This window comes from Anas platyrhynchos, chromosome 1, assembly GCF_047663525.1.
Source record: "Anas platyrhynchos isolate ZD024472 breed Pekin duck chromosome 1, IASCAAS_PekinDuck_T2T, whole genome shotgun sequence".
Classification (NCBI taxonomy): domain Eukaryota; kingdom Metazoa; phylum Chordata; class Aves; order Anseriformes; family Anatidae; genus Anas; species Anas platyrhynchos.
In genome coordinates this window covers 111,005,056-111,032,542 of record NC_092587.1, presented here as the reverse complement: position 1 = coordinate 111,032,542, position 27,487 = coordinate 111,005,056, and the positions used below count along the sequence as shown (strand labels likewise).

General features: G+C 36.6%; 1 protein-coding gene across 8 annotated transcripts in view; it reads right to left on the bottom strand.

The window, feature by feature from the left end:
* The window catches only part of ITSN1 (intersectin 1), a 123,524-nt gene that overhangs the window by 8,047 nt on the left and 87,990 nt on the right, over window positions 1–27,487 (bottom strand). For 6 of the 8 annotated variants that reach the window (XM_038166076.2, XM_038166082.2, XM_038166083.2 and 3 more), the window contains 9 exons: window positions 24,666–24,711; window positions 21,168–21,289; window positions 18,381–18,498; window positions 14,469–14,660; window positions 4,167–4,288; window positions 3,119–3,225; window positions 1,651–1,834; window positions 1,106–1,204; window positions 88–255 (listed from right to left, as the gene is read on the bottom strand). In XM_038166076.2, coding sequence (XP_038022004.1) covers window positions 88–255; window positions 1,106–1,204; window positions 1,651–1,834; window positions 3,119–3,225; window positions 4,167–4,288; window positions 14,469–14,660; window positions 18,381–18,498; window positions 21,168–21,289; window positions 24,666–24,711 — 1,158 coding nt within the window. Of the gene's footprint in view, window positions 1–87; window positions 256–1,105; window positions 1,205–1,650; window positions 1,835–3,118; window positions 3,226–4,166; window positions 4,289–11,122; window positions 14,151–14,468; window positions 14,661–18,380; window positions 18,499–21,167; window positions 21,290–24,665; window positions 24,712–27,487 lie in introns of those variants that run through there. The other 2 variants (XM_038166086.2, XM_038166111.2) reach the window with 2 other exon arrangements.

The window sequence follows — 27,487 nt, the reverse complement described above, 5'->3', positions numbered from 1 at the left end:
GATGCAGTGCCATATGTGAGCCATGGGTTCTTCCCAAACAGTGAAGTGTGCCCACATTTGCATTACTCTAGATAGCATGTTGTTTACCTCCGACAGGCCTTCACACTGAACATGAGCCTGGATCCACTCCAGCCTATCTGAATTTTCTTTCTCCCGCACTCCTTCATTTACTTGAGAACACAATTCTTCTGCTTTCTCAAGAGCGTGCTTCAAGTGACTGTGATCAGGGTGGTTTTCAGGAGTGTTTTCTATTATCTACAGGTAAATAAAATATGTTAGCTTTTTTTATTATCTGCAGTTAAAATGCGTTCATCTTGACAGCCCTGAACTCTTGCTTCTTTTCTTAATTTTCATCAGAGCTAGCCAGCATGTTCCACATTTCTCTTCCTGCTTGACAAACACGAAAAATAAGAGACAAACTCACAGTTGGTATGTGAACAGCTGAAATTAGTGCCTGTCTGCAGAGCCTTTCCATCAGCACGCTGCTCACTCTGCTGACATAAGTATGCAAATTCCAGCCACAGAAACATGTCCATGGCTGATTAAGGAGTCTCTTAAATGCCAACATCCAATTTGTAACTGGATTATTTCCTATGAAGGTCTGGGGTCAGTTTCAATAGTATTATTCAAGATGATAAGTGTTAGGCAACAAATGAAAGTTAGGAAAGGGTTATAAATTATCCAGTAATGTAAGCTGTGCAGTACGGTAACTTGCAACGATTTGGTATTCAGGCTTGCACAATGAATGCCATTTATGAGACTGTGGGGAGGGAATGACACTGGAAAAAGGCAAAGATGAGCATAAAATAGACCTAGTACTCCCATTTTCAGAGTTTTAAACTTTTCATTCAGCTTTTACTGCCTTTTGGTTCTTTGTGTGCAAGTTTCACCTCAGTTTCTAGCAGAAATCCAGACTCATTTTTTTTGAAGCCAAATGAGTTTCTGCATTTGCTCTTAGTGTGATCAAATATAGAAGGGCACCCCACTTTCCCTAGTATATCAGATATCTAAGAGGGACAAAGCTCAACACAAAGAGGGAAACTATCCCGTAATTAAGCTGTAAGCAAAGCAGCATCAAAAACATCATCTTTGCAAAAGAACGTACATTTTTAATTATTAGTGGGTATCTTGTTACCCGTTGCATAGGCTTTAGTAGAAAACTTGATAGTGGCATTCCTTTACAGCGAGGATCCATTGCTAACCTCTGAAACATTAGAGAGGTAAAATGGTGTTAGTCAGTTTGCTTAAAACCCAGCAAAAAAAGCTCCTCTAAGAAAGGAAAAGGCAACAAATGAACATAATGCTCCAACTAAATCTGTTAGATCACAAACAATGCAGTAGAATTTATTGTATTTTACGAAATATTCTTCACCTATCTTGCCTGTACAGGAGAAGGGCCTCTTCTTATTATTATTTTTCCAAGTCCCAGCATGTTACTGCAAAACCATTCCTAAACAAACTATTTTATGGCTCTACAGTTTTTTGAAAAAAGGTATTCCTTTAATGAAAAAATGCATGCCTTAAATGAGTGCTTAAGTCTGAAGACTCTTCATTCTAGCCCAAAAGAGGGAGACTATGCATGTGAAATTAGAAAAGCAATGAGCTAAACTTATGGTGAATAAAATTCATGGTGTTTGCTTCTTCTCTTACTTTAACGAACTCCTTGAACTCAGGAACTTCATCTGTTTTCTGCTGGATGAGGGCTGCCCCATTCAGCTGGCAGCTACAGAACCGAATGTACGGCTGCATGTGTGGCAGCTGGGCTGTCAGTATGTCACCAATCATTTTCACTGGCATCTTCTCCCCAGACATCTTCTTACGCACTCGCAAAGCCCTAAATATGAAAAGGTCATGGGTGTTTTATACGCAGGTAGACCACTAAACAAGAATTCCTGATTTATAAAATAAATTATTTGCTTCTTATTCATTACTGAAATGACAAGACCTCTGAATAATAAATAGATCAGCCACAAGACTTACATGTATGGCATATTGTAAGAACATAACAATCAATTTTGCACCCTCAGCCAATATCATTTCCCCCCTGAGGTCACCAAACTATAACTTGGTATTAACTTATCACAAAGCCAGATCAGACACAACATAAAAGGGAATGTAATTTCCCTTTCTATTCATTTAGAGAGGACAGATATGCTCTTGAATGAGGGATAAAAACAGTACCACTTCCTTAAGCCCAAAGCTACCCAGTTTTTAGCCTGGTTTCCTAAGGAAAAGGAGGTTTGTTGTTATCAAGCTGCCTTTGTCCTACCACTGTCATAACTCATCATATTGGTGGCCATTTTCAAACACATTCTACAAAAGAGGAGATATCTCAAAATTTCTAAGTCTCTATAAGTTCAATAAAAAACAGCAGCTCAGTAGGGAAAAAAAAAGGAAGTTTATTAATCCTCCTACTTATGAACATGAAGGTTTAACTCAATCCTTACTCATTTTGTCTGGCAATGGCCAGATGAGCAATCAGATGAGCATGCCTCCAAACCAACCACAGAATTTACTGTGCCTTGCTGAAGCAGTAGGGATGAGTGAGAAAGATGCAGGTAGGAAGACAGGATCCACCAGAGGCCACAGAGAATGAAGGGAGAAATAAGGGTACTTGCACTGTGTGGAGTTTCATGGTAGAGAGTTGGGGCTGCAGTAGTTGGAGACTTTGGAAGGAAGGGTGCAGGGTACACTGGACACAAATCCATAGGAAACCAGGCTTTGTTGGCGACGCTTCTCACAAAACAGCTCATTCAGATGTTATAAGCCTACAATAACTAAAGGAATACATCAGCTAACTCAGAATTAGGGAGGCAGAGACTGTTGTACTTTGCTTTCCAGTCACAGGTAATAGGACTGGAACTGGATATTGGGCTGTGACTGAGATAATAGGAAGTAAACGTATGGACTGTGGGTAGCCTTGACAAGCACTGCTCTTCAGGAGAAGTTGACCTTGCCTTCTGGAGTACGGGCACACCAAGAGCAAAGTACGTGCAAATACTCTTTTGGTGACTATTTTTGTAAGTGGCAAATATTTTCATGCAGCTAAAAGTAGAACAGGGGGGAGAAGACCATGATTTTTTAGTTGCTAAGTAAGGGGGGGGGGGGGAAAACTTACTTCAGTAGTTTTATATTGCACATAATCAGCTCCTTCCAATTAACAAAAATCATAGCAACTTCTTTTTCTGTTAGCAGCTCAGATTCCATTAGTGGTTTCTGGAATATCTATAGATTCAGAAAATTAAGCAATTTAGAAAGCATGTCTTAAGTACAATCGAAGTGACTAAGGCTGATGATGTCTAAGGCTTCCTTAGTCTGGAGACAAGACAACGTTACATCAGAGTAGCATGTGATACTCAGTGGAACAGACTTCAAGCGTGCACTGTGCCCTAAAGATCCACGGTGCTCCCTGACGATATCTTTGTAAGAAGCATATTTATTTAAAAGAGAATGATCTGAATTGGTGTTGGTGGTGTTCATTATGACCTGGATAACCTGTTTTAAGCTTGGGAATTTTAGTCAGATGTCTCCTGTAAAATATCCCAGAACTACTTTGATAATACAACTGAAAATACATGTGAATTTGGACTCCTTTATGGAAGTTGTGATTTACATAGTGTCTCAGGCTTGCATACCTTGACCTCTTTTTCAAAAAAGAGCCAGGTTTGTATACCTTGATCTCTTTTTCAAAAAAGAGCTTTCACTCTCTATGAAAAGAATTACCCACAGCAAAAGCCTATACAAATTCCTTTTTTTTTCACATGTGAGATGTATTTTGTAACATTTAAAGAGAAGCAGAGTAAATGATAACTGAGTGCCACTGTGAATGTGGAGACTGGTGCATAACACGCCTCAAGCTTTAGGAGCTTACACGTGAGAAACAAAACTTCAAAATCTGGAGTGAAAAGTGTTTACTGGAAAGATAATTTAAACATCAGTGTTTTGGTGATGGTAACGCAAGGGTTTACCACTAGTTACACACAGTCCATATATAGTTACACACACTCCCATATAGGCATATATGTATGTATGAAGATTTAATACAGATCATTCCTAGGAAGTCCAACAGACCAGTGATGTCAAATGACTTTGCACAGTGAAATTATCAATCCATTCAAAAACATGAGTGAATAAAACCTCCTCCTAAAAATGCTGCTCCTTCTTACCTCTGTGACCAACTGCAGATCATTTACATAGTTCTCTTCTGTGACAATGAGCTCATGGATGTACCCCTGCCTTTTCCTTTCAGTAGGTGTCAACATATCCAGAAGATGCAAGTCTGCACACCCTGGAAAACACAAAAGAATCCTAGATTTCACTTATGGTCACTTTCAAATTGATCCAGATTTGTAGTAGGTCAAATAATGCTTAATGAACAGTAACTACTGCCTCTCCATTTAAACATAACTCACATGTAATGGCACAATGCTTACAATACTTGATCCCTTAGTGACTCAAAACATTGTCTCTGACTTTTTTTTTTTTTAATCAAGGCCATTTCTAGGTGATAATTAGTTAATAAGGCAAGTGAATGGAGGTCTCATGGAGGTCTCGTTAGAATGAAAGCATGCAGTCCAGACACAACTAAAGCAGACTTCCCTGTGGCATTAACAGGATTTCTAAAAATGTCTCTTCTCTGGTGGCAAACCTTAAAGTCCTCCTCACCACTACCTGCCCATTTCCAACCTCTCTCCGAAGTTCACTGTCCCTTTAGGTGTGTCATTCAGCTGGAACCACACTGTAAAATAAATCTCCAAATGGATTACTGTTAATAAAAAGGGGGGCAAAGACTTCACCTGGCTTTACTGCCAAAGAACATACAGCTTTGTTGCTTTGTCCTAAAAAGGAACGGAATTCAGGAAGAGCACTATAGTGACCCTTAATGCTCTGACGGGAACTTTGGAATTTCAGCCGTCTGCATATTTATACTCTGAATTCAAGTTTAGCCTTAATCAATCTAGTCAAAGTAGGCATCCTCAACAAGATGGTACTGTAGGGTTTATTTACTTCTTCACATTTCAATTAAAAATTGCTTCAAAATTTTTGAAGAATCTGAGCCAGAACACATGAAGGTCAGTGGAGATCACCTCACACATTTCACTAACTTATAGACCAAGCCAAAGGGGTTGATTATTGTTCTCCTCTACCTTTAAAAGCATGAGAAAAACTGGTAATAAAGAATTCATCTTCTACCAGTTTTTTCCTTTTCTTTTTGAAAACCACCACCTGTGTATTTGTCCTCTGTAGATTCTTGAATTTTTATACTACAATAAATTTCAAACTTCATATTCTATTTTCTATTCTGAAATACAACAGAACGTTTAGTTACATTTTTCCCTGTAAGATAGTATTTTTTCAACACAGATCAATTCAATTCTTCTGAAACTGGCAAGCAAAATATTTTCTTCCCATCTTAACACTCTTAACACTATTTTTGTTATGTTTCTGTATTAAAAAATGTATTTCAAAAATAAAAGTTGCTTTGAAGAAGGTTTAAAATGTTTTTCTTTAAGTATTGACTATGACACAATCAAAATTCTTCAGTTTAATTCTTTCCCCAACCCCTCAATAAAGTACTGGCAAATTCAGTATATTCCCCATCAAAACAGTTTTTCCTATTGAAGAAGATCTGACTGAAAACATTCAGTGAGACCTTTGCTTCATGGGGTTTTAAATGGTCAAAGCTTTTTATTTTTCACTGTTCACCAGCATCAATCATGACACCAACACAATGAGATCTAATGGGTGTATTTTTAGATCACACGTTCTCAAATGCTTTCATAAAGCGAACCACTACTGCTCCTAATGGTATCATGCCCTGGACAATTCTTTCAGTTCTTTGCACATAAAGTTAATAAGTAGATGGTATCTCTTGCATTGTTAGCATTTCCTACATTTTTAGCTTCCTGAATGTAATTCAGGAGCTGATTCTGCACAATGCAACCAGCACGGTCCACAAGTATCACCATTAAATTTTTCATGAACTACTTCTGGAACAACTTGCTTTAACTAATCTGGGCTCCAGAAAAGGTTATGAAAAGTTTGATTAAAAAAAAAAAAAAAAAAAAAAAGTAGATACAGACAATCAAGGTAATTTCCTCTATATTGGGATGAGCACAGATGGAAGCGTAGCATACTGATAATGCTCCTTTGGGATTCTGTATATTGCAGTCCTTTAAAAGCACAATTCAAACCTTGCTCAAAATAAAAAGGTTGGTTTTGAGAAATATCAATTATCAACTTAATGTCAAAATAATCAAAATACCAGGCACTTTTCAAAAGCCAAAAGTTTCAATTCTGTTTAATAAATGACTGCTTCAAAGCATTCTCTTAGTTATGTAAATCAGAGGCCTAATGAACAGAATCAGTTCTCTCCAAGCAGTGTCAGCTTCATTAAAAGTGAACAAAGTGCTTAATGATTTTTCTCTGGAGACTGGGGAATTTTAGTGTTCAAAGATGCTGATGACCTTGCATTGAAGTGTTGTTTCCAACCACCAGCCTTTTAGAGGAAGCATTTAACATTTTGAACCACAATATTAAAGTGGCTAGCTTGACAGATAGGCAGCTGGGACTGAAACGGGCTACTTTGAACTCCAACAGATGGCCCGTCTTTGAACACTAAGTATTTGGGAAAATAGCCTACTTCAGTTAGAACAGAATATGCAGGAGGGACTTTTCTCATAAAGGATTTTCTTTCTTAGGTACACAAGTACTAAGAATTTTCTCATCTTTGCATCATAAGCACCAAACAAGAGCTGGGTTCCTTTTCAGGTTGAAATGTCAAGGCCATGGGGCTCTAGCTAGTTATTCATGGAAGGCAAAGTACTGTGTAAAGTACTTTTATGAACATCCAAATTCCACATGCAGCTGTAATAATATCATTCATGAATTCATTCCACTAAAAGAAACTCCTTGTAAAGTGTTCTTGATATCAGACATTTCCCCTGACAAATGGGAATGTTCTGCAATGGGTGAAGTCCAGCACCTTACCTTTGCATAGAGCTGGTTGGTATTTAGTTTAAGGCTCACAGTCATTCAGCACAAAGCCATTCAGCTACTTAAAATTAAGCACTGGAATTTGCCTTTTTAATTATCAGAGTTCCCCATTTTATTGTATTTTCTTTCCAACTCTGCAAAAGTGTTGGATTCCATCTGAAAGGCTGCAGAAGCTGAATTTGATTCTTTAACTACAAAAAAATCTAGTAAATTCAGAAAATAATGGAGAACTTAGGATAGCTAATTCAGCATGTTCACAGTGCAGTGAATACAAATTTCTGCCCTTCAGTTGAGTAACATCTATGAATCCAAGCAGTGGCACGCATGCATGCTCACCAGACTGATTATTGTGTCTGGACTTACAGAACCAGCCTACGACTGTTGTACCTAGAAACCTGTCCTTTGATTTCTCATCACCATGGGACCTGCAGAACTGAGGGCTTCTAGAAATGTAAACATGATAATTTAAAATATCATTCCAAAAAGTAAGAGTGTTGTTCCCTTTTCCTTGCAAAGACAGACTCTTCACAACATGGGTCTCAGCTACTCGCTAAGCCAGAAAGCAATCCACCATAGATCGTGTTTCTTCAGAAACAGGGTCCTGCTGTGGAACTCACTGATCTATATAGATAGGCACAATTTCTGATTTCTTCTAATCTGGGGAAATTTTCTAAACAATATAGCTGGCAGATTTCACCATAAACTTCATACTGGCCCAGTCCATAACGACAAGATCACAGTAGACAGGAGTCTGTTCTATTATAGGGAACCAGAAGCAGTAACAAATTACATCACGGTTTTCCTCCCAAAGCTTAAGCAAGGAGAAATTGCACACCTGGCACCTCAGTAGCATTCCTTCCCTCAGACAGATTACAGCGTTTGAGCATTCATTCTTCTTATCAACCCACTTCAGATACAACCACCAATTTCCTGCACACATCTCGTGGGATGGGCCTGCTGCTGAGACTATTTCAAGCTTTTGCTGAGGACAGCTGGTGATCCAACAGACATTTCCTTCTCTATCTTCTGTGATGCAAAATTACATTTCACAGCTATTTTCGGTGATTTCAGCATGTTTAGAATATCTTAACAGGACCAGTATGCCCACTTACTGGTACAGCAGAGCATTTCCCCCGAGGACGTACAGAAGTAGGATGAAGAAACAAGCCTGGAAAGTCCCACTTGCAAAATATTAAACACAGCTTTGTTTTCGCTAAGACCAGGCACCAGCAACACATGTACCTCCTCCTCCTGTTCACACTGATCAGCTATTACCAGGGAGAGGGAATGCCACTGCCAACCCACACAGGCCAAAAAATAAACTCAAGGATCTTGTGTAACATTTTTTATTTTTTTTAATTCTAAAACATGCCCTAGTGCTAAATGCTAGTTGTGTAGTATTCAAAAATATACACTTTTGATTCGCTACCATCATCTTCGTTTTGCAATAGCAAAATCTTTCTGCAGAGTCTTTTTGCATTAGTACCTTATTTTTATGCAAAAATTTGTTTTATAATTAAATCAAGGGAAGGTGGGGAAGAAGACGGGTGAGACAGTTGGGAAGGCAACCTTCTAAATCCTTTCGGAAACTAAGAGAACATGTCTGCCACTCCCCTTCCAGAATCCTCTAAGGGAGAATAAAATCCTGTGTGTCCACCTTAAAATATATAGCAGCAAGGACATGGATACACCTAAAAATATACAGTGGCAGACTTAACCGATTCCTGGACTGGTTTATCACATCAGATGACTTGAAATCTCACCTCTGAATTATGACCCAGGACCTATCTTGAGCCCCTGACCGCTTCCTGTACAGTAACAGCAAATCAGTCAAGAGCATCAGGCACAGGTCCAATCTGAAGGAACTGCATAATCCAGTCTTAAAATGGTGTCCGCAAAAATAAAGATGTCATATAGGTACTTTACTTGGGGTCAGAAACATGGTAAGAAGTAATCTGACAGTTCAAGCGTTTCATTAAAATTTCACTTCCTCATACCAATATCCAGCCATCACCTTTCCTGGCTTCAGGTCTTCTCCTCTAAAAAAAAGCTTAAATGAAGTAATCAAACCAGATGGATTTTAATGCTCATCTGGATCCAGAATTACTCCAACACATGAAACTATTTAGCAGAGAAAACTGCACTTGGCAGAGAAGAATGTGACGGGAAAAAAAAAAAAAAAAAAACACGAAACCAGGTTTCAGCAAGTAGGGCCAGGGCGCAGAAAACCTTTGTCTGTGGCACTGGTGTGAGCCTGGTTCAGAGCAGTGCTTTGCTCGTGCTAGCACCAGTTCACAGCTGTATGCTGGTGGGTGTCAGCAGAGCTGGCAGCATCAGGGGGTACAAATCAAACACGCAGGTCAGGAACTGAATGGAGGATAAGCAGAGAGCTTTCTTCTTGCTGCTGGTACAGCTAGCTGCTGCTGAGGGGCCTGACTCCAAAAAGGTAGGGGAGACATGAAGAAACAAGTGAGAAACTTATGCTGGAAAATGGAGCCAAATCCTTTGATCACAGTCTCACAGGGCTACGGGGAATCCAGCACCTTCTAAAAACTCTAAACTCACTTGCTGTAGAAGAGCTACCTCAGGTATAAACATCCTTCCACTTAAACACATGATCAGATACCTTTTCCATGAAATGTTTAATTCAAATAATTCCACAAGATTAAACTTGTTCTAAAATCTGATTTCTAATCTGTGTTCTTCCACAGGCTTAATAGAAGTTACAGAAGAGTTATAGGTGTGATTCAAATTAGTTTCTGGCTCCACACAGACATTGCAATCTGAATTTCTGTGCTGAGGTGAAGCACTTCTGCTACTTCTTGGGTTTTGTTCTCTTTTTTAACAATGTGGAGGGGAATGAAACAGCCATGAAACTTGCTGTAACAAATGGTGGAAATTTGTTGCCTCTATCAGAATTATGTCTACACATCCTACTAACGTTACTAGGTTAAGCCAGATAAAGTTAAGGTGACTCTCACAATTTCTCCTCATGTAGACAGTAACTCAAAAGGATTCCTTATTCCAGGCAAAATGTTCCTTTGCAAACTAACAACCAGTATAAAAACCAGTGAGATCTACATCCAGGAAATGAAATCTTCATGAAAATACTTTTTAACTTCATCAAAGACAATCTTCGGAAAATGTTCTGTCAGGGTTTAAAATCAAAAGGTCTTAGCTTTCTCTGTTTAGCTTACCATAAACCGATCAAATAATATTTGAGATATGTTGTAAGGAGTTAAAGAGCCAGAGACAACAGTTATGAAGAACCGAACAACTGCTTTAAAAACAGAGAACAAAACCTGAGCATGCAGCTACTTTGCTGCCTTGCAGGAAGGTTATGGTAATAGACTGTCTTAAATGTGTTCAGTGAACTCACAGGGACTAAAGGAAATACCACTGAAACTCCAAAGAACTGAGATTTAAATAGAACTGGTTCTGAATGCAAAGCAGACCATTCTTGATAAACTGGCATCACGGCCCCTGAGTTGCCTTGGATAGGTTTGAAGTATTGGAACTGATACTAACAAATCCCTTGAAATGCTTCCTGAGCATCTCAACGCAGAGGAAATTCTTCTCTAGACAAACAGAGAAACTGTGAAGGAAAAAAAAAAACACCACCAGTTGCAGTAATCCCTAAATCTAGTCTCATCTACATCCCTCAGTTGATAGCTCTTCTTCCTGATTTGATGTAATGGTACCAGGGACTTCACAAATCGAAATTAATATAAAGAATGCATTCAATTGATTAGGCAATAGTGACACTGCTCTTGCTCTTTTTCTTAATGTTGACTTAAGATGACTTAAATCTTCATTAAGATTTCATCAAAATGAAAATCATCTGAATAGTTTCTTATCTTTGACAATGTAGATCTTGTTTCAGCCCTGACTGGGATTAGTGTTTGTTGGCTTTGCAGCCAAAAATTCAAGAACTGAAGAGACAAGAGTGTGGGCACATCTCCATCCCAGGAGGCAAGTGTTTTTTCCAACCAGGTTTGCTTGCTGCAGTCCGGATCTGTGGCTTTTGCGAGGGGATTGTGTGGTTTATGAGGTTAAAGGTCTTCTCAGATGAACTAGTGAAGAGCAGAAAGTCAAAACTGGATCGAGACACAACCCTGAAAAACTATTCTTTTTGATGGAAATAATCCATTTTCTTTATTAAAGAATTACTTTCATACTCCCTTTTCTCATATATATTAACAAAAATCCAGACAGGTAAAAAAGAGTAAGTGCAATATAATGTCCTCTGCTATTCATGGGAGATAACTGATTGTGAGGAAGATTAAACACTACCATGCTGATCTACCGTAGGAGGCTTAAGAATTTTAATAATTGAGTAAATAAACATCATAGATATTTCAACAACAAATTTCAATATAAGCCACAATGGTTTGAATATCTTTGTCCGGGACATTCTAAATGTGTTTTGAGGTTTTGGTGAGTTCACTATGCTCAAGAATAGACTGATTTATAAAGCTGTTGCTCTGTTGAGGATTACACAGTACTCTTCTGTATGAGGAATCCTGGCACAACGTATACCAGTGTGTGTGGCTACAGAGGGACAACTTCAGGCTGTCCTATTCAGTTCAGTGGAAAATTGACCCCAGGAACTTTTAGGGCACTGTGATTTTGAAAATCTTTTACGAGACATCACTCTCAGCATTTTTAAGAAGCACGTTAGGAAACGTGTAACCTGCAGATATTGTAATAGTTTTATTTTTTTCTTACTTGACGTAATGATTAAAAAAACAAAACAAAAACAAAAACAGAAACAAACAAACAAAAAAAAAAAAAACAGCATCCGAATCTCCTATATCCAAAGTATTGCCAATATTTCAATATTTAGAGAAAATGTGTTTCTAGCCTGAAGTCATAAAAACCACAATGTCCCTTTGGACAAATGCTTTTAGTCATGTTATAAATCTTTCAACACAATAGCTCGTTACGGGAACATAGAGATACCCTTTCATTAAAATAACATTTTAATGCATGAAATATTGAAATAATGGAGAAGAATCTGGCTACACAGTTCTCAGTAAGCAAAACAACGGGCACTGAAAATTACAGGTATTAAGTTACGTTCAATTTCTGTCAGATACTAGGCAGCATATTTTTCAGCAAGTGGCTATGATGAAGAAATTTTATTTTATTTTTTTTATGGCAGGGTGATAAATGAAAAATTTGTGCATGTTAAATACTATTCTAAAAATACAGAAAATCTGTGCAATTGTGCATGTTTTAAGACTAGAGCTTCTGGCATATAACACAGAGCCTAAGTCAATGTAAACCCATGGTAAAACAATAAAGTATACTTAATATATCTACTAATATAGTGTCAAAAATATCTACTGATTTGTAACATGTAGAAAGCATTGAGAAAAGAAAGAAAGGTGCAAAAGTTTGCAGTTAATTGCGATCAATCTGAGTAATTATATGCAAATAATATTCAAAGAAACAACACAAGTGTCATTCTGAAATTAAACAGGTGGGCTTCAGGCTATGCTGGTGGCAAATTCATTACATGCACTAATGCCACTTGGTGAATTCTGTGTGTACACAGCAACAAGACAACAAACACATTTTAGTCTAGCTTTTATATGAAGAATTTAATTATCTATACATGTAACTAATTTTAAAGGCTGTATTACAGTTGTTAAAGCTGCAGGTTTTTATATATTTATATATTTTACATTCATATTGATGAAATACTGAAGTGCAATTGAATACGGAGCTTCACTTGTTCTTTGCACTGCACGGTGGGTCAGAAGGAGGGAGATGGGGTAGGATTAGAAATTCTACAACACTGCCAGCATGAAATTCAGAAATAAATGAAATACATAAAACAGAACATAACGAAATGGTAAAGTAATTAGTGTAATTGCTAAATTGTGCTTGAGGCATTGGGTAGAGAGGGTTTCTGCACTGACAGCACCAGGCATTTCATCAAGAGCTTGTAACTAATGCTGGAAAGACAAACATGGCTTAGCTACAGCACACCTACTACATAAACTTGACTGTAAGCTCCATTTAATATTAATTTGTATAAATTCCACAGTCTAGTTTAAAAAAAATGTAAACATTGGAAATTAATTGCAGGGAGTATTTCTATACATTCTTTCTTGTCAGGAAAATTACTTGTTCAAAAAGTGTTGTTCCATAGTCATGAGAAAGTAAAAATGAGAAATTAAACTTCATGTAACCAAGATGAAAAAAAAAAAAAAAAAAAGAAGTTAATTCTCAAATCTCACATGAATGTAGCATTCTATTGATTTCTGATACGAAAATGCCAAAACTGAAACATCTGAGACAAACACAAACTGGGATGTTTTCTAACTGTATGCAGCTACAAGTAATGTGCAAAATAAAATTAACATAACTGGGATAACAACATTATGCAAGGTTAATATCTCTTGCATTGGAAGGAAGTTAATTTCCTCTCTCCACAATGTATTATACACTCAACAAGGAACACCTGATACATACAGTACAAGAACTACAACAAAATACCTTATCTGTAATTGGGCACATTTAAAGTTCCTTAAACTGATTTAACTCCTTCTGTTCTTTTGTAATAATAATTAAAAAAAAAAAAAGACATATTGACAACACTGGACAAGTGAACAATAAAAAAGAAAGATACATAAAGTCTCAAATTTATGGACATTTGGAACAATTTTAACAGCACATGCAGCATTCCTTGATAGTGGGTCTTTTTGCACAAACAAAATTGCAATGAAGAAATTTAATTTATACTTTTCCTTTAGAAGGCTAAAATATATATTTAAAAATAATCTTAAAACTACAAAAGCACCTGTGCAAAGGTGGAAAAATTAGTTTGGTAACTATGAAAGCCACAAAAGGACCCACTATCCTCTGATTTTTTTTGTGTTTTTTTTTTTCTTTTGTTTGTTTCATTTAATTTTGCGTCTATATCTGTAGGTAATTAACTCAAACATTGCGATTACATGCAACTAATGTAAAATGAGGTAAACTGCTCTGCAGTGTGTTCTTCTACTCAGAAGGCAGTAGATGATCATGCTGGAAGCCACATGATCAAGGCTGCATCTCCCATCATCCCTCTGGGCAGTGATATGGGATAGTGGGTCTCTTTGAGGACTTTCAAGCCTGAGTGGGGGATGGACAACATATGATTCCTAGAAAAAGGAGGAAAACAACACATAAGCAAAACAAAACAATGAGCAAATTCAAGCTAGGAAAATGAGTCAGGCATGTAAACAGCATGGTGCAAAAATGATAAAAGGTAACATGCTACAAAGGGGATGGGAACTAAAAATAAAACAAACATAAAGTAAGGTTTGCATTACGGAAGGTCTTCAAAGAGACTTTGACAAGTGCAGCAGTGGTGAAGCTTTGAGTTCTGCAAACCGCAGCAGAATCACAGCAATGCTGCATGTTTCATCTTAAAGTACTACATAAATAATCACAGCATGACAGCAGAGAGGGTCACTTACATTGCTGGCTTGGGTCCATATCTGTTGTCAGCTTCACATAGTTGGATGGGAAGAGACCCACTTGTCCATTCACCTCCCCTTTCCACCAGTCTGGGTCTTCCTTGTTAAGGACGTTTATAATCTGGCCTTTATTGAATGCTAGCTCATCATCGTTCTGTGCAGTGTAGTCATACATGCCAATTACTTGGCACACTGGAAGATAAAGGAAGAGTTCTATAGTACTGGCAATATTTTGGCAAAACATAAGCTACGTGTAAACCTACTGCAAACACTACAGATGTCACAGGATAGTTCCTGGACACTACACTGCTCTTCACCGGTACCACTGTGGTCCTGCCCCTCTCTCCTCTACCCCTATACCGGTACTTATCTGAGCCCTCATTAAATTGGCTCAAGGTTATTTAAAAAAATAACAAAGACATTCAGAGCAGCTTTATTCTCTCAGTCAGCTTACTGAGGGGTCAGGATCACAACAGGAAGGGCAGAGCACAGCAGTGGGAACTGAGAACAGTGTCACCTACTGGAACTGCACCCAGGATAATTTTTCATAGGAAGAGCTCGACAGTGGGAGAAGATTGGAAAAAAAAATTAATTTGAACAAAAAGTCAAACAATTCAAAGATGCTAGCTTTCTACTGACACTTCTCTTCAGCTTTATATAAACATTTTTGTCCATAAAAGCACCAAATTTGTAGTACATTTATAAAATCTGCATTTTGCATCCTCACCAACCAGTTCTAAATAAGTATCCCTTCTAGTAGAACTGTTCAATGGACAAAAAAGTCTGGGAAATAGACTGGGAACTTCCACTGTCTGAAGCCTGAGAAAGGCACTCTTTTCTAATTAGCACTGAACATGATTAACAGCTCTATAGAAAGATAACGGTGATACCCTTGTACTGCCCTATAGATATTAGGAACACTAAAACTTTGGAAAGGTGAGAAAAATAAAAAGCTTATGAGATCATTTAAGTCCACTGATGGAGCCAATAGGACTGTTGCCAGCAGCGTACTTCCTGTTTTCTTACTATGAAACTCATCAAACCTGACTGGTTCTCAGGATACAGTTGTTTCTGTTCAATTATAATAGAGTAATTTTCTTAATTATCTAGAGCAGCAGGAGTGTTTATTTAAATATCTAATTTTCTCTATTTCTCTGATGGTTTCTCCATGCCAAGTCACAGGGCTTCTGGTATTTTGCCTTAAGACACAAAACTACTATCTAATTAGCCTTGCGGTCAGGTTGCCTCTGTTATACTCAGTCTAAAATTTTCTTGTATTTTCGTTCTTACACACAGCAAGCAACTTACTTAAATTTGGCAAATAGTTCCTCCCTCTTTTTAGAATTTATATTCCAGAAATTATTCAACTCCTTTTAGTTAACACTTTGTGCCCGTTCACAATCATAATCAAATACACTTTGCATTTAATGGGATCTCTGGATATATTTCAAAATTTAGCTTTGTTACTTGTAAAAGGGAAAAAATAATACCACTAATAATAAAAACTAAAAGGATAAAGGGGCATTCATCGTACCTAATATATCAACTAATATATCAACTAACCAGAGCATACATTTCCCTGACATACTGTATATTATTCACCATTTCTAAAGAAAAATATATTATTATGTACTCCTGCTTTAGGTAGTTTTGTGCTAATATAAGCTTATATGTGTGGACAGCACTGATGATCATATTTCACTTAAAAAACCTGTGAATCTGTTTTACAATATTCTTGTTATATGTTTACAGGTTATTATTAATAATTATGAACAATAAAAAGTTTAAGCTAGACCATATAGTATGCGCATTAAGAATTTTTTAACCCGTTCTAGAGTTAACTTTTTTCTAGATTTTTTCATTCAGATTTTTCTCATCTGCTTCAAAGAATTTTATGAAATTTGGTGTTGTCCAGTAGTATTAACAGTACATCTCAGTGGGATTCAAAAGGGATGCAATGGGAACCCAGGAATAACCTAAAAACCTGGGGAGCTAATTTAATAGAGCTCTTGAAGAACTGGGATTCCTCAGTTGAACTTGAAGAACTGACCTCATCTTAATCTTGTTTACACTTGGTCACAAAGCTTAAAACACACTTCCATCCTATATTGAAAGCTCTTCGAGTAGTCCCTGCAAGAAAGTTCTTCACTTAGTTCTTCACACCTAAGAGCAACAGCTCCAAAAGCCATTGCCTACTACATAAGCAGGCTAAAGCCTATCTTCTCTGAGCTCCAGTGCTTTTTAGCCATTTATTTCTGTTTCAGAAATATTGTCTATTGATTAATACTAGTCAACAGCAGAGGGAATCCAGGTTCTCAAGGTACACTGATGGTAAGTACAAGCTATAACGTTGCTTTCCTTTAAACAAGCAGAATGGGTGAAACCCGTTTCCCCACTATTCCTATACTGTGAACTTCCTTGTGTGTGGTTATCTCCAAGTAGCAGTAACAGCTTTTTTAATTTCTCAGAACCAGGAAGGACATGTTCATGATGCAACTTTAGAAAAGAACAGGTACAAAGCAGTTGGAAATTAAGAAAACATCCAAACTATTAAACAAAAGAGTCCATGCAACAGAATTCAAAAAAAAGGGGGAGGGGGAGGTGTTTAAAACCATGCGGTTTGCATCACAGTATGATACATGGAGAGCATATACACCAAAATAAATAAAATGTCAAAGGGGAGGCTTTAATATTGGTAGTTTCTGATGGAACCTCTACCTTCAAAATCTAGACAGTCATGGCACACTTAGACACTACACAGGACACCACATTGAGCATTAGTCTACCCTTGTGAATGGCTTTCTTCAGGTTTTCCATGTCCTGTACTACGAGATTCCTCACTAACATACTTCTTCCATGAAGATGCTTCTCAAATGTTAACCTCTTAACTACTTACATTAACCACACAGAAAGTTAGACTACCTATCATAATAGAAAGGCAAGATTGTTCTATTTCTTCCTCTCACTTTCCGAAATAACTGGTTTCCAACAAAGTTGAATTTGATAAGAATGAATGCCGTTAAGATTTTGATATTCTGTAGGCGATGAGAAAAGTGCTAGAAAGTTTATTCAACAAAAGTTTTATTAGCATGTGTAAAAAAGTCCCAGACGGTCAAAATTCAAATAACAAAAACTACCAAAAAAAATCTCTTCACATTGGGGTATTGTGTCTGAGTGCTGAGTTACCGCTCTAACTACAGGACACAAACTCGTAGACAACCACCACAAGTCTTTTGGGTGGCTTGTGGAAAAAAATGCATCCGTTCTACACATTTTTGATTCAACAAGAATCTTCTCCACCTGGTAACACACCAACTAACAAACCTAAAATTGTTAAAGACTGAAACAATCACAAGGAATGAACTTTTTTTCTCAGTCATCTGCCTGGCTTTATACCTTGCAGTAGAATTCACCAGACTGATCACTGCCCATGGTGAAAATGTAATAGATTTTAAAAGTACAAAGGTCTATCAATTTGGTACCCACTCATAAGCCTTAAAATAAGTTGCTGTCTAGGACAAAAAACTACATCTCCTTGCATTTTTCTCACACGTCAGCTTAGGAAAAATAGAAGGTTCTGAATGAGAAATACATCAGCTGCTAAGCCCATGGACCATCCTGAACCCTTAAAAGCTCCCTCACTGCAATTAGAACAAACAAAGAGGACTAATAATTTGAATATTTTACTCTTTAAGGTGTAATGTCATGCAAAAGATTACACCTGAGGAACCACCACAATAAATATACAGACCAACTGTATGCTTTTCTTATTTAAAAGAAAAATAAATAATGAAGGATTTTCCAAAGTGGCTACTATGGCATATATTTATTATCTGTAATTATTTTTAGAAGTCTTACTGTAAATGACATGCATTACAAAAGAAACTTCATTAATGCAAACACATTGCTTACCTGAAGGTAATGCTGTTGATTTAGGTAGCTCAGTTGGTGTAGTTTTACTGGTACCAGGGCTCAAAAGTTTTACATAATTAGCAGGGAACCATCCTATCTGCCGCTTTTTCCCTCGTGCCTAGTGAAAAAAAAATAAAAATCTTTTAAGAGTAATAAGCACATCAATAGATCATTAGACAAGGCAGTTCAGTCAGTATCTTAACTACTTGCAGCCACACTATTAGAGAAAGAAAAATTAATTTTATAAGGAAACAGTCAGCTATTTTCATGGTGATATTTTTATGTTATGATACTCCCCATTACATGAAGTAAGTTTTTATAATATCTAAACAATTTTTACTACTAATTTGAGTAATTTTTTACTGAACAGTTTTCCTAATTTGTGTGCTTTATAACTAATACTACAGTCCTACTCCTTCTAAAAGATTTCTCAATTTTTTTTCTTAAGCCATAACTCTAGAATGTTAGGCTAGCAATGGCAATAATGTGTAGCAACATTAAAATGCTTTTTATGATGGACTGCATTTAAATTAAAAGGACTGCATTTAAATTGATACCATAATTGTAATAGTTTAAGTAGAGATTAAGATTCTCAATTACTTCTTTTCTTTTAAGGAACGGTTTCTACTTTGTAGTAGTCTCTCCTGCCCAGGCAACAGAAGGAGGAGTACAAACATTTGTCACATTAACCAAGAGTTAGAACTACAGTAAAACATTATGGTCTGAAAAAATGGGTCAAGTTCAGATTCAAATACAAAATCCCCAAGCTGTGTTACAATCAAACAAAAAGTAAGCTCTGGCAAATACAGTTATATACGGGTAGATACTATCCAAATGATCCTAATTAACAGATGCTAGGGTTCTGGAAAGTATACCAGATGTTCTCATGCTCTCTAATCAGATAACATCACTACAAAAATGTGGTGCACACACGTATTAGTATGCGTGTGGTCTGTGTGTATGCCGAGAGAGAAACAGACTACCACACACCTGACCTAAAAGAGGGCTCTAAGGTTTGTAACGCAGCTGCAATTAGTCACTGTCAGAAAGAGGATACTGGGACAGACAAACACAGGCCTGATCCGGTGTGACAAAACTTGCGTTACCAAAGCATAATAGAAATTTGACAGAAACTACATCCTGTTATTTCATCAACTGCATTGTTCATTGCAAATAAAATCAGAAAAAAAAAACAACTTTATTTTTCTCAGGTAAGAGACATTATTCTAAAACTTTGAATTAAATCTCTGCTTCTAAATCTATTAAAACTATGTTAATAATTACTTTAGCTACTTATCCTTTTTTGTAGTTAGAATAAACTTAGAATTTTAAGCATGTAGAGTATTTCCTTAAAAACAAAATAGATATTAATTATAGTGAAAAAAATCATCTAACACATATAAGTATTACATAGCTACTTCCTTCCCTCTTTTCTTCTTTACTGAAAATGACAGCATTTGATCTACAGTGTTTCTAGAACATTCATTTTAAGATATTCTGGAAGACTGCACCCAGCAATGTAATGTAATGTAACACATTTGCCTTACTTTATTTCACCTTTACTATGACCCCTCAGACAAGTACGATCAATATTTACTTTAGGCTGAAACTTAACAGTATATATATTTTTTTAAAAAACTGCCACTTTGAAATTTAATACATAAATAAATTAATATCAATGTCCTTCTCCAAATCTAGTCATCTTATTAAAACTGCTTTGTTGTTGTTGCTTCTATCTTTAATCAGTTCCTCAATCTGTTTCACCAGTATTGCTCCATTAGCCCTTGTGCTCATATAACAAAGGAGCAAAGACTAGTATTACAATCTTGGAAGAGGAGAGTGAAAAAAATAGGAAGGGGATTTCTAATGAAAAAAATAGTTGGAAAACTAAACATAAGATAGTAAGGTATCCAAAGTTACAGATAAGTACACAATTAAAAATTAAAGCAAAAAAAAACTTCACTCTGTTCATTAGCTGTTACCTGGTAATGGTGTCAGCTCTTGCCAAGTGAAGCTTATTTTGTGACTTTTTTGCACAATTTTAATTTGAGACTCAAAGTTAAAAGTTAACAACAGCATAAAGGTTAGCGAGAATGAAAACCAAATCTCAGAAGATGATTTATCCACAAAAGAAGTAGAAAAAATATCACCAGGAAAAGCAAAAAAGGTGCGTGGTAACATGGAAAAAATATCCAAATTTGAATTAGTTCAAACATGTGCATTACAAACAAATCTATTACATTTTTTCAGATACTGTTCCCTATTAAAAAAAAATAAAAAAAAAAATAGGTGGTATAGAGGACAGTTGAAAAAAAGAAAGCTTTTTCACTGAAAGCCTCAGATTTGTTTGCAGTATTTTATTATCTGTTATCTTCTTACACAACATTAACACTCTCCTCTCCGATGCTTGCAACAGACACCATTATTTTTACTCTTCTACATTAAAATTAAGTCATTGCTGAATTGCTGAGGTGAACCTATTATAATGGTAATCTATACTGTCACATTCATAAGCAATTTGAAAAAGTGGTGGCCATCTCACAACAAGCACTGCTGTAAAATACTTTTCAATTGGTCTTACATTGGTCTTGCCTTACAATGAGACAAGTTTTCCTCCTGCTGTTCTCAAAATTATTTCAATTTCAAGGAACTGGAATGTAAAGGCATTTTACTTGTAATAGCTTAGTTGATGCTGATGCAATCATCATTTTGAACTTATTAGATTACTTTACATGGAATTTCATTTAAAAATAAATAAATAAAAATCAAACAACAACAGTAACTAACTTGGAGCTCTCCTTCCCACCAGCCACCTGGATTCTTCTTTCTGATAAGAATCAACTGACCAGGAGCAAGAGTAAGCTGTTCTGGACCCGTTGCTGTGTAAGAGGCAATAACTTGGGCAATTTCTGTTAAAGCAGAAAAAAAAAAAAAAAAAGAAAAAAAAAAAGAGAAAGAAAAGAAAAAGAAAAAGTTATGAAGTTACGTTAAAGCACAGAAAAAAACAATTAATCTGAGGAAAAAAATAGAACATATTCTATACAATATTAACTCCACTATTATCACTGGCACAGTATTTCTATTTTGCAATTCTTTCTATAAAATTGTAAGGTATTTATGTAGTTTCTTAAAAACAATTGTAATCACAAAACAGATCAGATGTTCCTCCTTAAGTTCACAATACTACAGGAATAAAACAGGTGCAGCAACTCTATGGGTACAATACAAATAATACGTGAAATAGAGAATAATAATAATGGCCACCATTAAAGTAATTTGGCTAGCACACAAAATCAATTGTCATAACACTGTTTTTCAATAAACACCAATTTCCAATAATTTTTTGTATCATCCATTTGGACTATGCTTGCCAAAAAGTGGAAGGAGATGGATGTTGGTGATAATTATAATGAAGAAGTTGTAACAACAAAGGTGCAAACTAATGAAACCTGCAAAAAATTTCTCACTACCAGACTAGACAAAAAAAAAAAAAGAAAAAAGAAAGCTTTTGAAATGCGACAAACAGGATTTATTTTGAAATCTCTGTTTCATGGACACTAATACAAAACTGGTGCCTTACTCAGTCACCTAGCAGCACAAAGTTGGCACGGAGTAATGGTAAGCTCACAATTCTCTCTCTGTTAAATTAGCCAAAGTAGCTAAGGCAGTTTACTCCTTGTTACAGTAGTTGTGGAAAGATAGGTGATCATTTAATCACCACAAAGCCTGGCAGGGTAACACATTTTTGAACAGATTTGAACTGACAGGAGCTTATAAACAGCTGTGGGCTTTTTTAATGTCCTACTGATAGCTTTTAAAGCCAAGTTTATCATGTCATCAAAACACGGTTAGGGTGATGGAGAATATGTTTAATACCCTGATTATCGGGAACCTTCGCTAAACAAAATATGGTGAATTTGTGTTGTTTTGTGGTTTTGTTTTTTTCCTTTTGGTAAACTAAACCCAGTAGTCTATCACATTTAAGTGAGTATACAGAAGTGGTTCCCAGCTTTCACAAGGTTACCCATACTATGAAAGTAGAATAGTGCTGGGCACCATCCTACAGGGCCCTCTCTGTCAACAAGCACCAAACCTCCTCTGGCCATGGGAAACAGTAAAGGCGCTCAGTAACAGCGTATCTGAAAGGAGGGGGCATCTGTTGGTAATGGAGAGAAAGGGAGCAATTATTGAAAATGAAGTTTTTTAAGGAGAGGTAACCTGAAGGTATCTCCTTTGAAATAGAGAGAGGTTTTCTTGCCGGAGAGTAACAACAAAGTGTGTTGAGGACACAAGAAAACAATCAGATACTTTACTTGAAATCTAGAAGAAAAGGATGAGTAAGAAAATGAAAAATGAAGAGAAGAACTGAAGATGCAAATGAACAACATATGGAGGATGAAGAATTAGAGTGGTGACAAGCAGTCTGTGGTTGCTGGAAACAAAGACACACACAGAACTATCTATAGCAAAACCTCCCTCATAGAATCACAGAATGGGTTGGGTTGGAAGGGACCTTAAAGACCATCTGGTTCCAACCCCCTGCCATGGGCAGGGACACCTCCCACCAGACCAGGCTGCCCAAAGCCCCATCCAGCCTGGCCTTGAAGAGAGGCACGCCAATGTGAGCATGCAAGGAAGGATAGAAAAAAGCAGGTGATGAAAATGCTAGTAGCTGAAAGTTAGAATGATTTTACATGTGGTTCTGGAAGTTGAAAAGTAGCATTTCAAGTGTGAAAGCACAAGATGGAAGAAAGAACTGCTAAGTAAAATACAGTAGGTGATAGTAGGAGAACAGAAAGGTTTACACATAGAAAAGCCAGCAGCAGCACAAGCTGTTCAGGATGAAGGCAAAGAAAGCAAACTCTTTGGCAGGAAACACGGCTACCCTGCTAAAAAGTCCACAAGCTTCCTGCAATTACAAATTTTTCACAGAATCACATCAACTCCTCCACCTTAGAGCCATTCAGAACACAAAATGAACACAAGCAAAGACACCAAATGTGGGAGTTCGCAAAAATCATTTTTTTAATTATGAAAAGCCTCTCTTACTACCATGACAATTATAATATTCAGTACATCACACTATGCAATTCTATTGAGAGAGCAAAAATCTTACAGCTTGCATCTCTGAACAAAAATTTTCTCCTTTTTATCTACAAAATTGTGATCTACAAGGCTCCAGGTAGCAGACATCCCCTTTCACCAATAGGCAACATAAAGATTTTTTACTGTGGATTGCATGTTAAACAAGCTGCAGTCTGAATTACAAGTTTAGCATCCAGCTCTTGCATGTCACAGAGAAGCAGAAAGTTGGAGAAAACACTGAACAAAAACTTCTGTTTGTTTTTTATTTGTTTGTTTTGTTTGTTTGTTATGTTTGTTTATTTGTTTTTTTAAATGAAAGAAATAGCTTTCAGTCCAGGAAGAACTTCTTAATTTTGATATATTTAAATACTGAATTAAGTAGAAGAGATCAAATTCAGTCACAGTTTGGGTCAGGAGAACGTGTCTCTCCCAAAACACATTCATTTAGAAAAAAAGAAATAAATGTCTTCTCACAGATATAATAGTCCTCATATAGTTGCTTAAATTCCAAAAGATACAATTTTATTTTCCCCTGCTCTTCAGCATACACTATTACCAATATCCACATGCTCATTCTGCTGCTTCTAGAATAAACTGGAATATTTCACCTTGTTCATAAGTGCTTCACTTCTGTTGGCTGAGCTGTTGAAGCTCATTTATAGCAAAAACATCCACGAATCTCCTTGCTGAAAAATAGGCAGGATTGGTCTCAAACTGTTCTTAAACTCTTAAACAAGGTTATGTGGTCTCGAAAACGGGAGGCAGGCACAACAGCTCAGAGCCAATGTATGCCATATTGTGCATTGTTCTGGGCAAAATGCTGGAAAACCACAGTGTGGAATGTGTACTTCCAATTAGAGACAGCAGTAAACTTGAGCTTTTTGTAGGCTTCCACTGTTCCGTTTGATGATCTATCATGAAGCTTACATTCATTTTTGAGCAAACAGATTTTTATTCTCCAGCTATATGCTATTTTGATATAGCGATTGACAGATTACACATTATTTTAATATAGACAACAGTTTTCATCAGTGCAAATTACTAAAGCAGAACAATGTATTTCATAATCTACAAATGAACAAGAGCAACCAATTCATCATTTCTATGGAATTTATATTGTTTCCATTGAAATTTCTCACCGATTAGAAATAAATACTATTCAATAACAGATATAAGGTGCTGTCACTATATATAACTCACCAGGTTTCTTCCCTAAGCTTCCCGTTTTTCCAGCTGCTCCAGAAGCCTTGAAATAGAAAGTAAGATGTAAGTTTAGCACTCATAATTATTTTGTCAGTATATGAAATTTATTTAATACATTTTTCTTTAACACACCAATAAAGGATGAGAATAAACATCTCTCAAAGGAAGTCTCTGTTCTTGCGGGAACTCTTAGTATTTGAGATGGCAATTAATATATAGAAATAAATTACAAATGGTACATGGAAGTGTATAACTATATAAAGACATCTTTCCTGAACTCTTGCCTTTCATAGACTGCAAATACCAATGTAATTCCAAATTACAGAGCATTTTCACTGTAAATCTGGGGATCTACAAAATGTGAATTCTGCCAAATTGAGTTAAAACAGCAATAGTAGTTTTCAACTCTACAAATAGTTAGGATTACAAATATGCTTAAAAGGCTAACCCATATAATTATTTCAATAATATCCATAATTTCTAAAATTTCTTACACAGCAGACTAGCATAGTCAGCACAAAAATCCTTCACTGCATTTCTAAGGTGAGTTATCTGAACTTTGTAGGGGATATGTGTTACACTAGTAAAAACTCCACCACCTTTTTCATGCACAACTGAGAACACAGGACACTGAATAGCTATAGCTGAATAGTACTGAAGTGCAATTTGTTTTGACAAAGGTAGTTATTTCTCTAAATCTAGATGGGGTGAGATGAAGAATGAACATCACCACCATCCAGGCCAAGAGGAATGTGAGAAAAGCCCCTGTGAACACCCATGAGAAATCCAGCAAGCAGTGGAACTAGTTCAGTTATGTGTAGGGAACCAGCTATACTGAAATATAAAACTTAGCATGAAAAGCTTTCATAATTTACAAACTCAAAGTTCTTTTGCTGAAAAAGAAATCTTCCCTTAAGGCCACCAGTTATTTGGAAGGAGGTGTTTGGTTGGTTGGTTGGTTGGTTTTTGTTTTTGTTTTGTTTTGTTTTTTAAATGCACTTGCAGATCTAGTGCTATTCATGCAATTTGAGTATTCAAAACCATGTGTAATCTGGACTCTACCCCTTGCACACACCCTTCCTCAGTTATCTTGCCAACCTTTTTGGTCAACACCCTGTATAGGACAGATTCCCTGATCCCTTAAATAATTACCTAATTTTTTTCCCAGAACATTGCCAGACTTTTCTTCTACAATAAAAAGGTCAGACATGGATAATGGCAACATACCAAACGTAAACTGCACTTTGGTCAGAAATATTGAATATCTGTAAAATCCTTAAAGGAAAACTTCAAGGGAGGCTCACAACACTTCAGTCTCCCCTCAACTTCTTCAGGATCCTCCCCACACATTTGCAGCCTACATGAATAAATGACCCAAGGGGTTTCAGAATCCCAGATTTTCAGAATCCCAGAATTTCAGAATTTCTCTGTGGAAAAGATCGGTTTCATCCTCAATATTCTCCTTAAGTTGACATTTTAAAAAGTTGTGGATTCTGACACAGAAACCAATAAAAGCAATAACTGGAAAACTAGTTAAATAACTGACAGTACAGTGCCATTTTTAAAATGTGCATTGGTTTTGAATGCCTCTATAAAATAGATTATTAGGAAAACACCTGTCTTGAAGATTATGTAGCTGCTCTGTGACAACGTTTTGGACATTTTCCAGAAAAGCTACTGCAGAAGCCTGACCATTCCGGCTAAAGTATAACACTTCACAATGCTGTATTAGTCAGCAGAATTGGCATGGCTTGCCCTATAACCTGTAACTGCTACTGGAAGATGAGAGTGGGGAAATGGGATGGGGAAGGTTTTATTTCATTTCTTATTTAACATCTGGCACAAAAGCATCTTCCATACACACTTCTTCTTTTCAAAACTTTGACGTTTTTCAAGTTAAATTTTGGGAAGGATTGTGGGAAGTGGATACTTTACATTAAACAACACTTGGATACTGCAGTCTCAGTGCAACTTTTTTGTAATTGTAACTGATTATAATTACTTTCTAGAAGGCCAGCAAGTCTTCCTTTCTTCCCTAGGTTCCCTTCTTTCTCTTTTGCCCTCTACCTTTCTCTATGACCACTGTGACCTATATCAACTAACAAAATGAAATAGGAAAGCATCATACAGAGATTGGATACAAAGACTAAGGGCCACAGTCCCGAGTAGGGAAGATTAAAAGTTCTGGAACCAGGGGCGACAACTGACACTGACATGACAGCATCGGGAACTGATACAATTTGGTATGTATTTTTGGCAAAGAACCACCACCCATTAAGAAAGAACAAGTACTTGGACCTCCAAAAGAACAAACTCCTTCCAAATATCACTTAACCAACATCCTCTTTGCCAGGTGAGGCAGGTGTGGGCAGATAAAACAGGCTGTGACACTGTCTCTTTGCACTTTACTGGTAAACATATCAAGGGTATTTTGAGAGAGGAATTTCAAAATCACATTGAGCAGACTCAGTCTGATTTCTTTTCAAAGACTCTTTGCACCTTTGGTAAAAAGCAGAAGAAATACATAGAAAACTCCTTCAGTGCTTCAAAAGTATCTAAATTAACAAATAAGGCACTTAAAGATGGACCCGACTGCTGGCTACCTGAAGAGCTGGAGAAATATTTTGTATCCTTTTGCTAAGAGAAACATCATAGTGAGGAAATACCTTATTCTATTTCCCTTTTGTACACTTAAGATGATGACTGCCTATGAGGATATTTTGTGACAAAGGATAAAGTCTCTTGAAACAGCAGAAAATAACTTATTTGCTAATTTAGTAAGACACAGCAGTAGAATTGCCAGTTGTGTTGTAAAATGA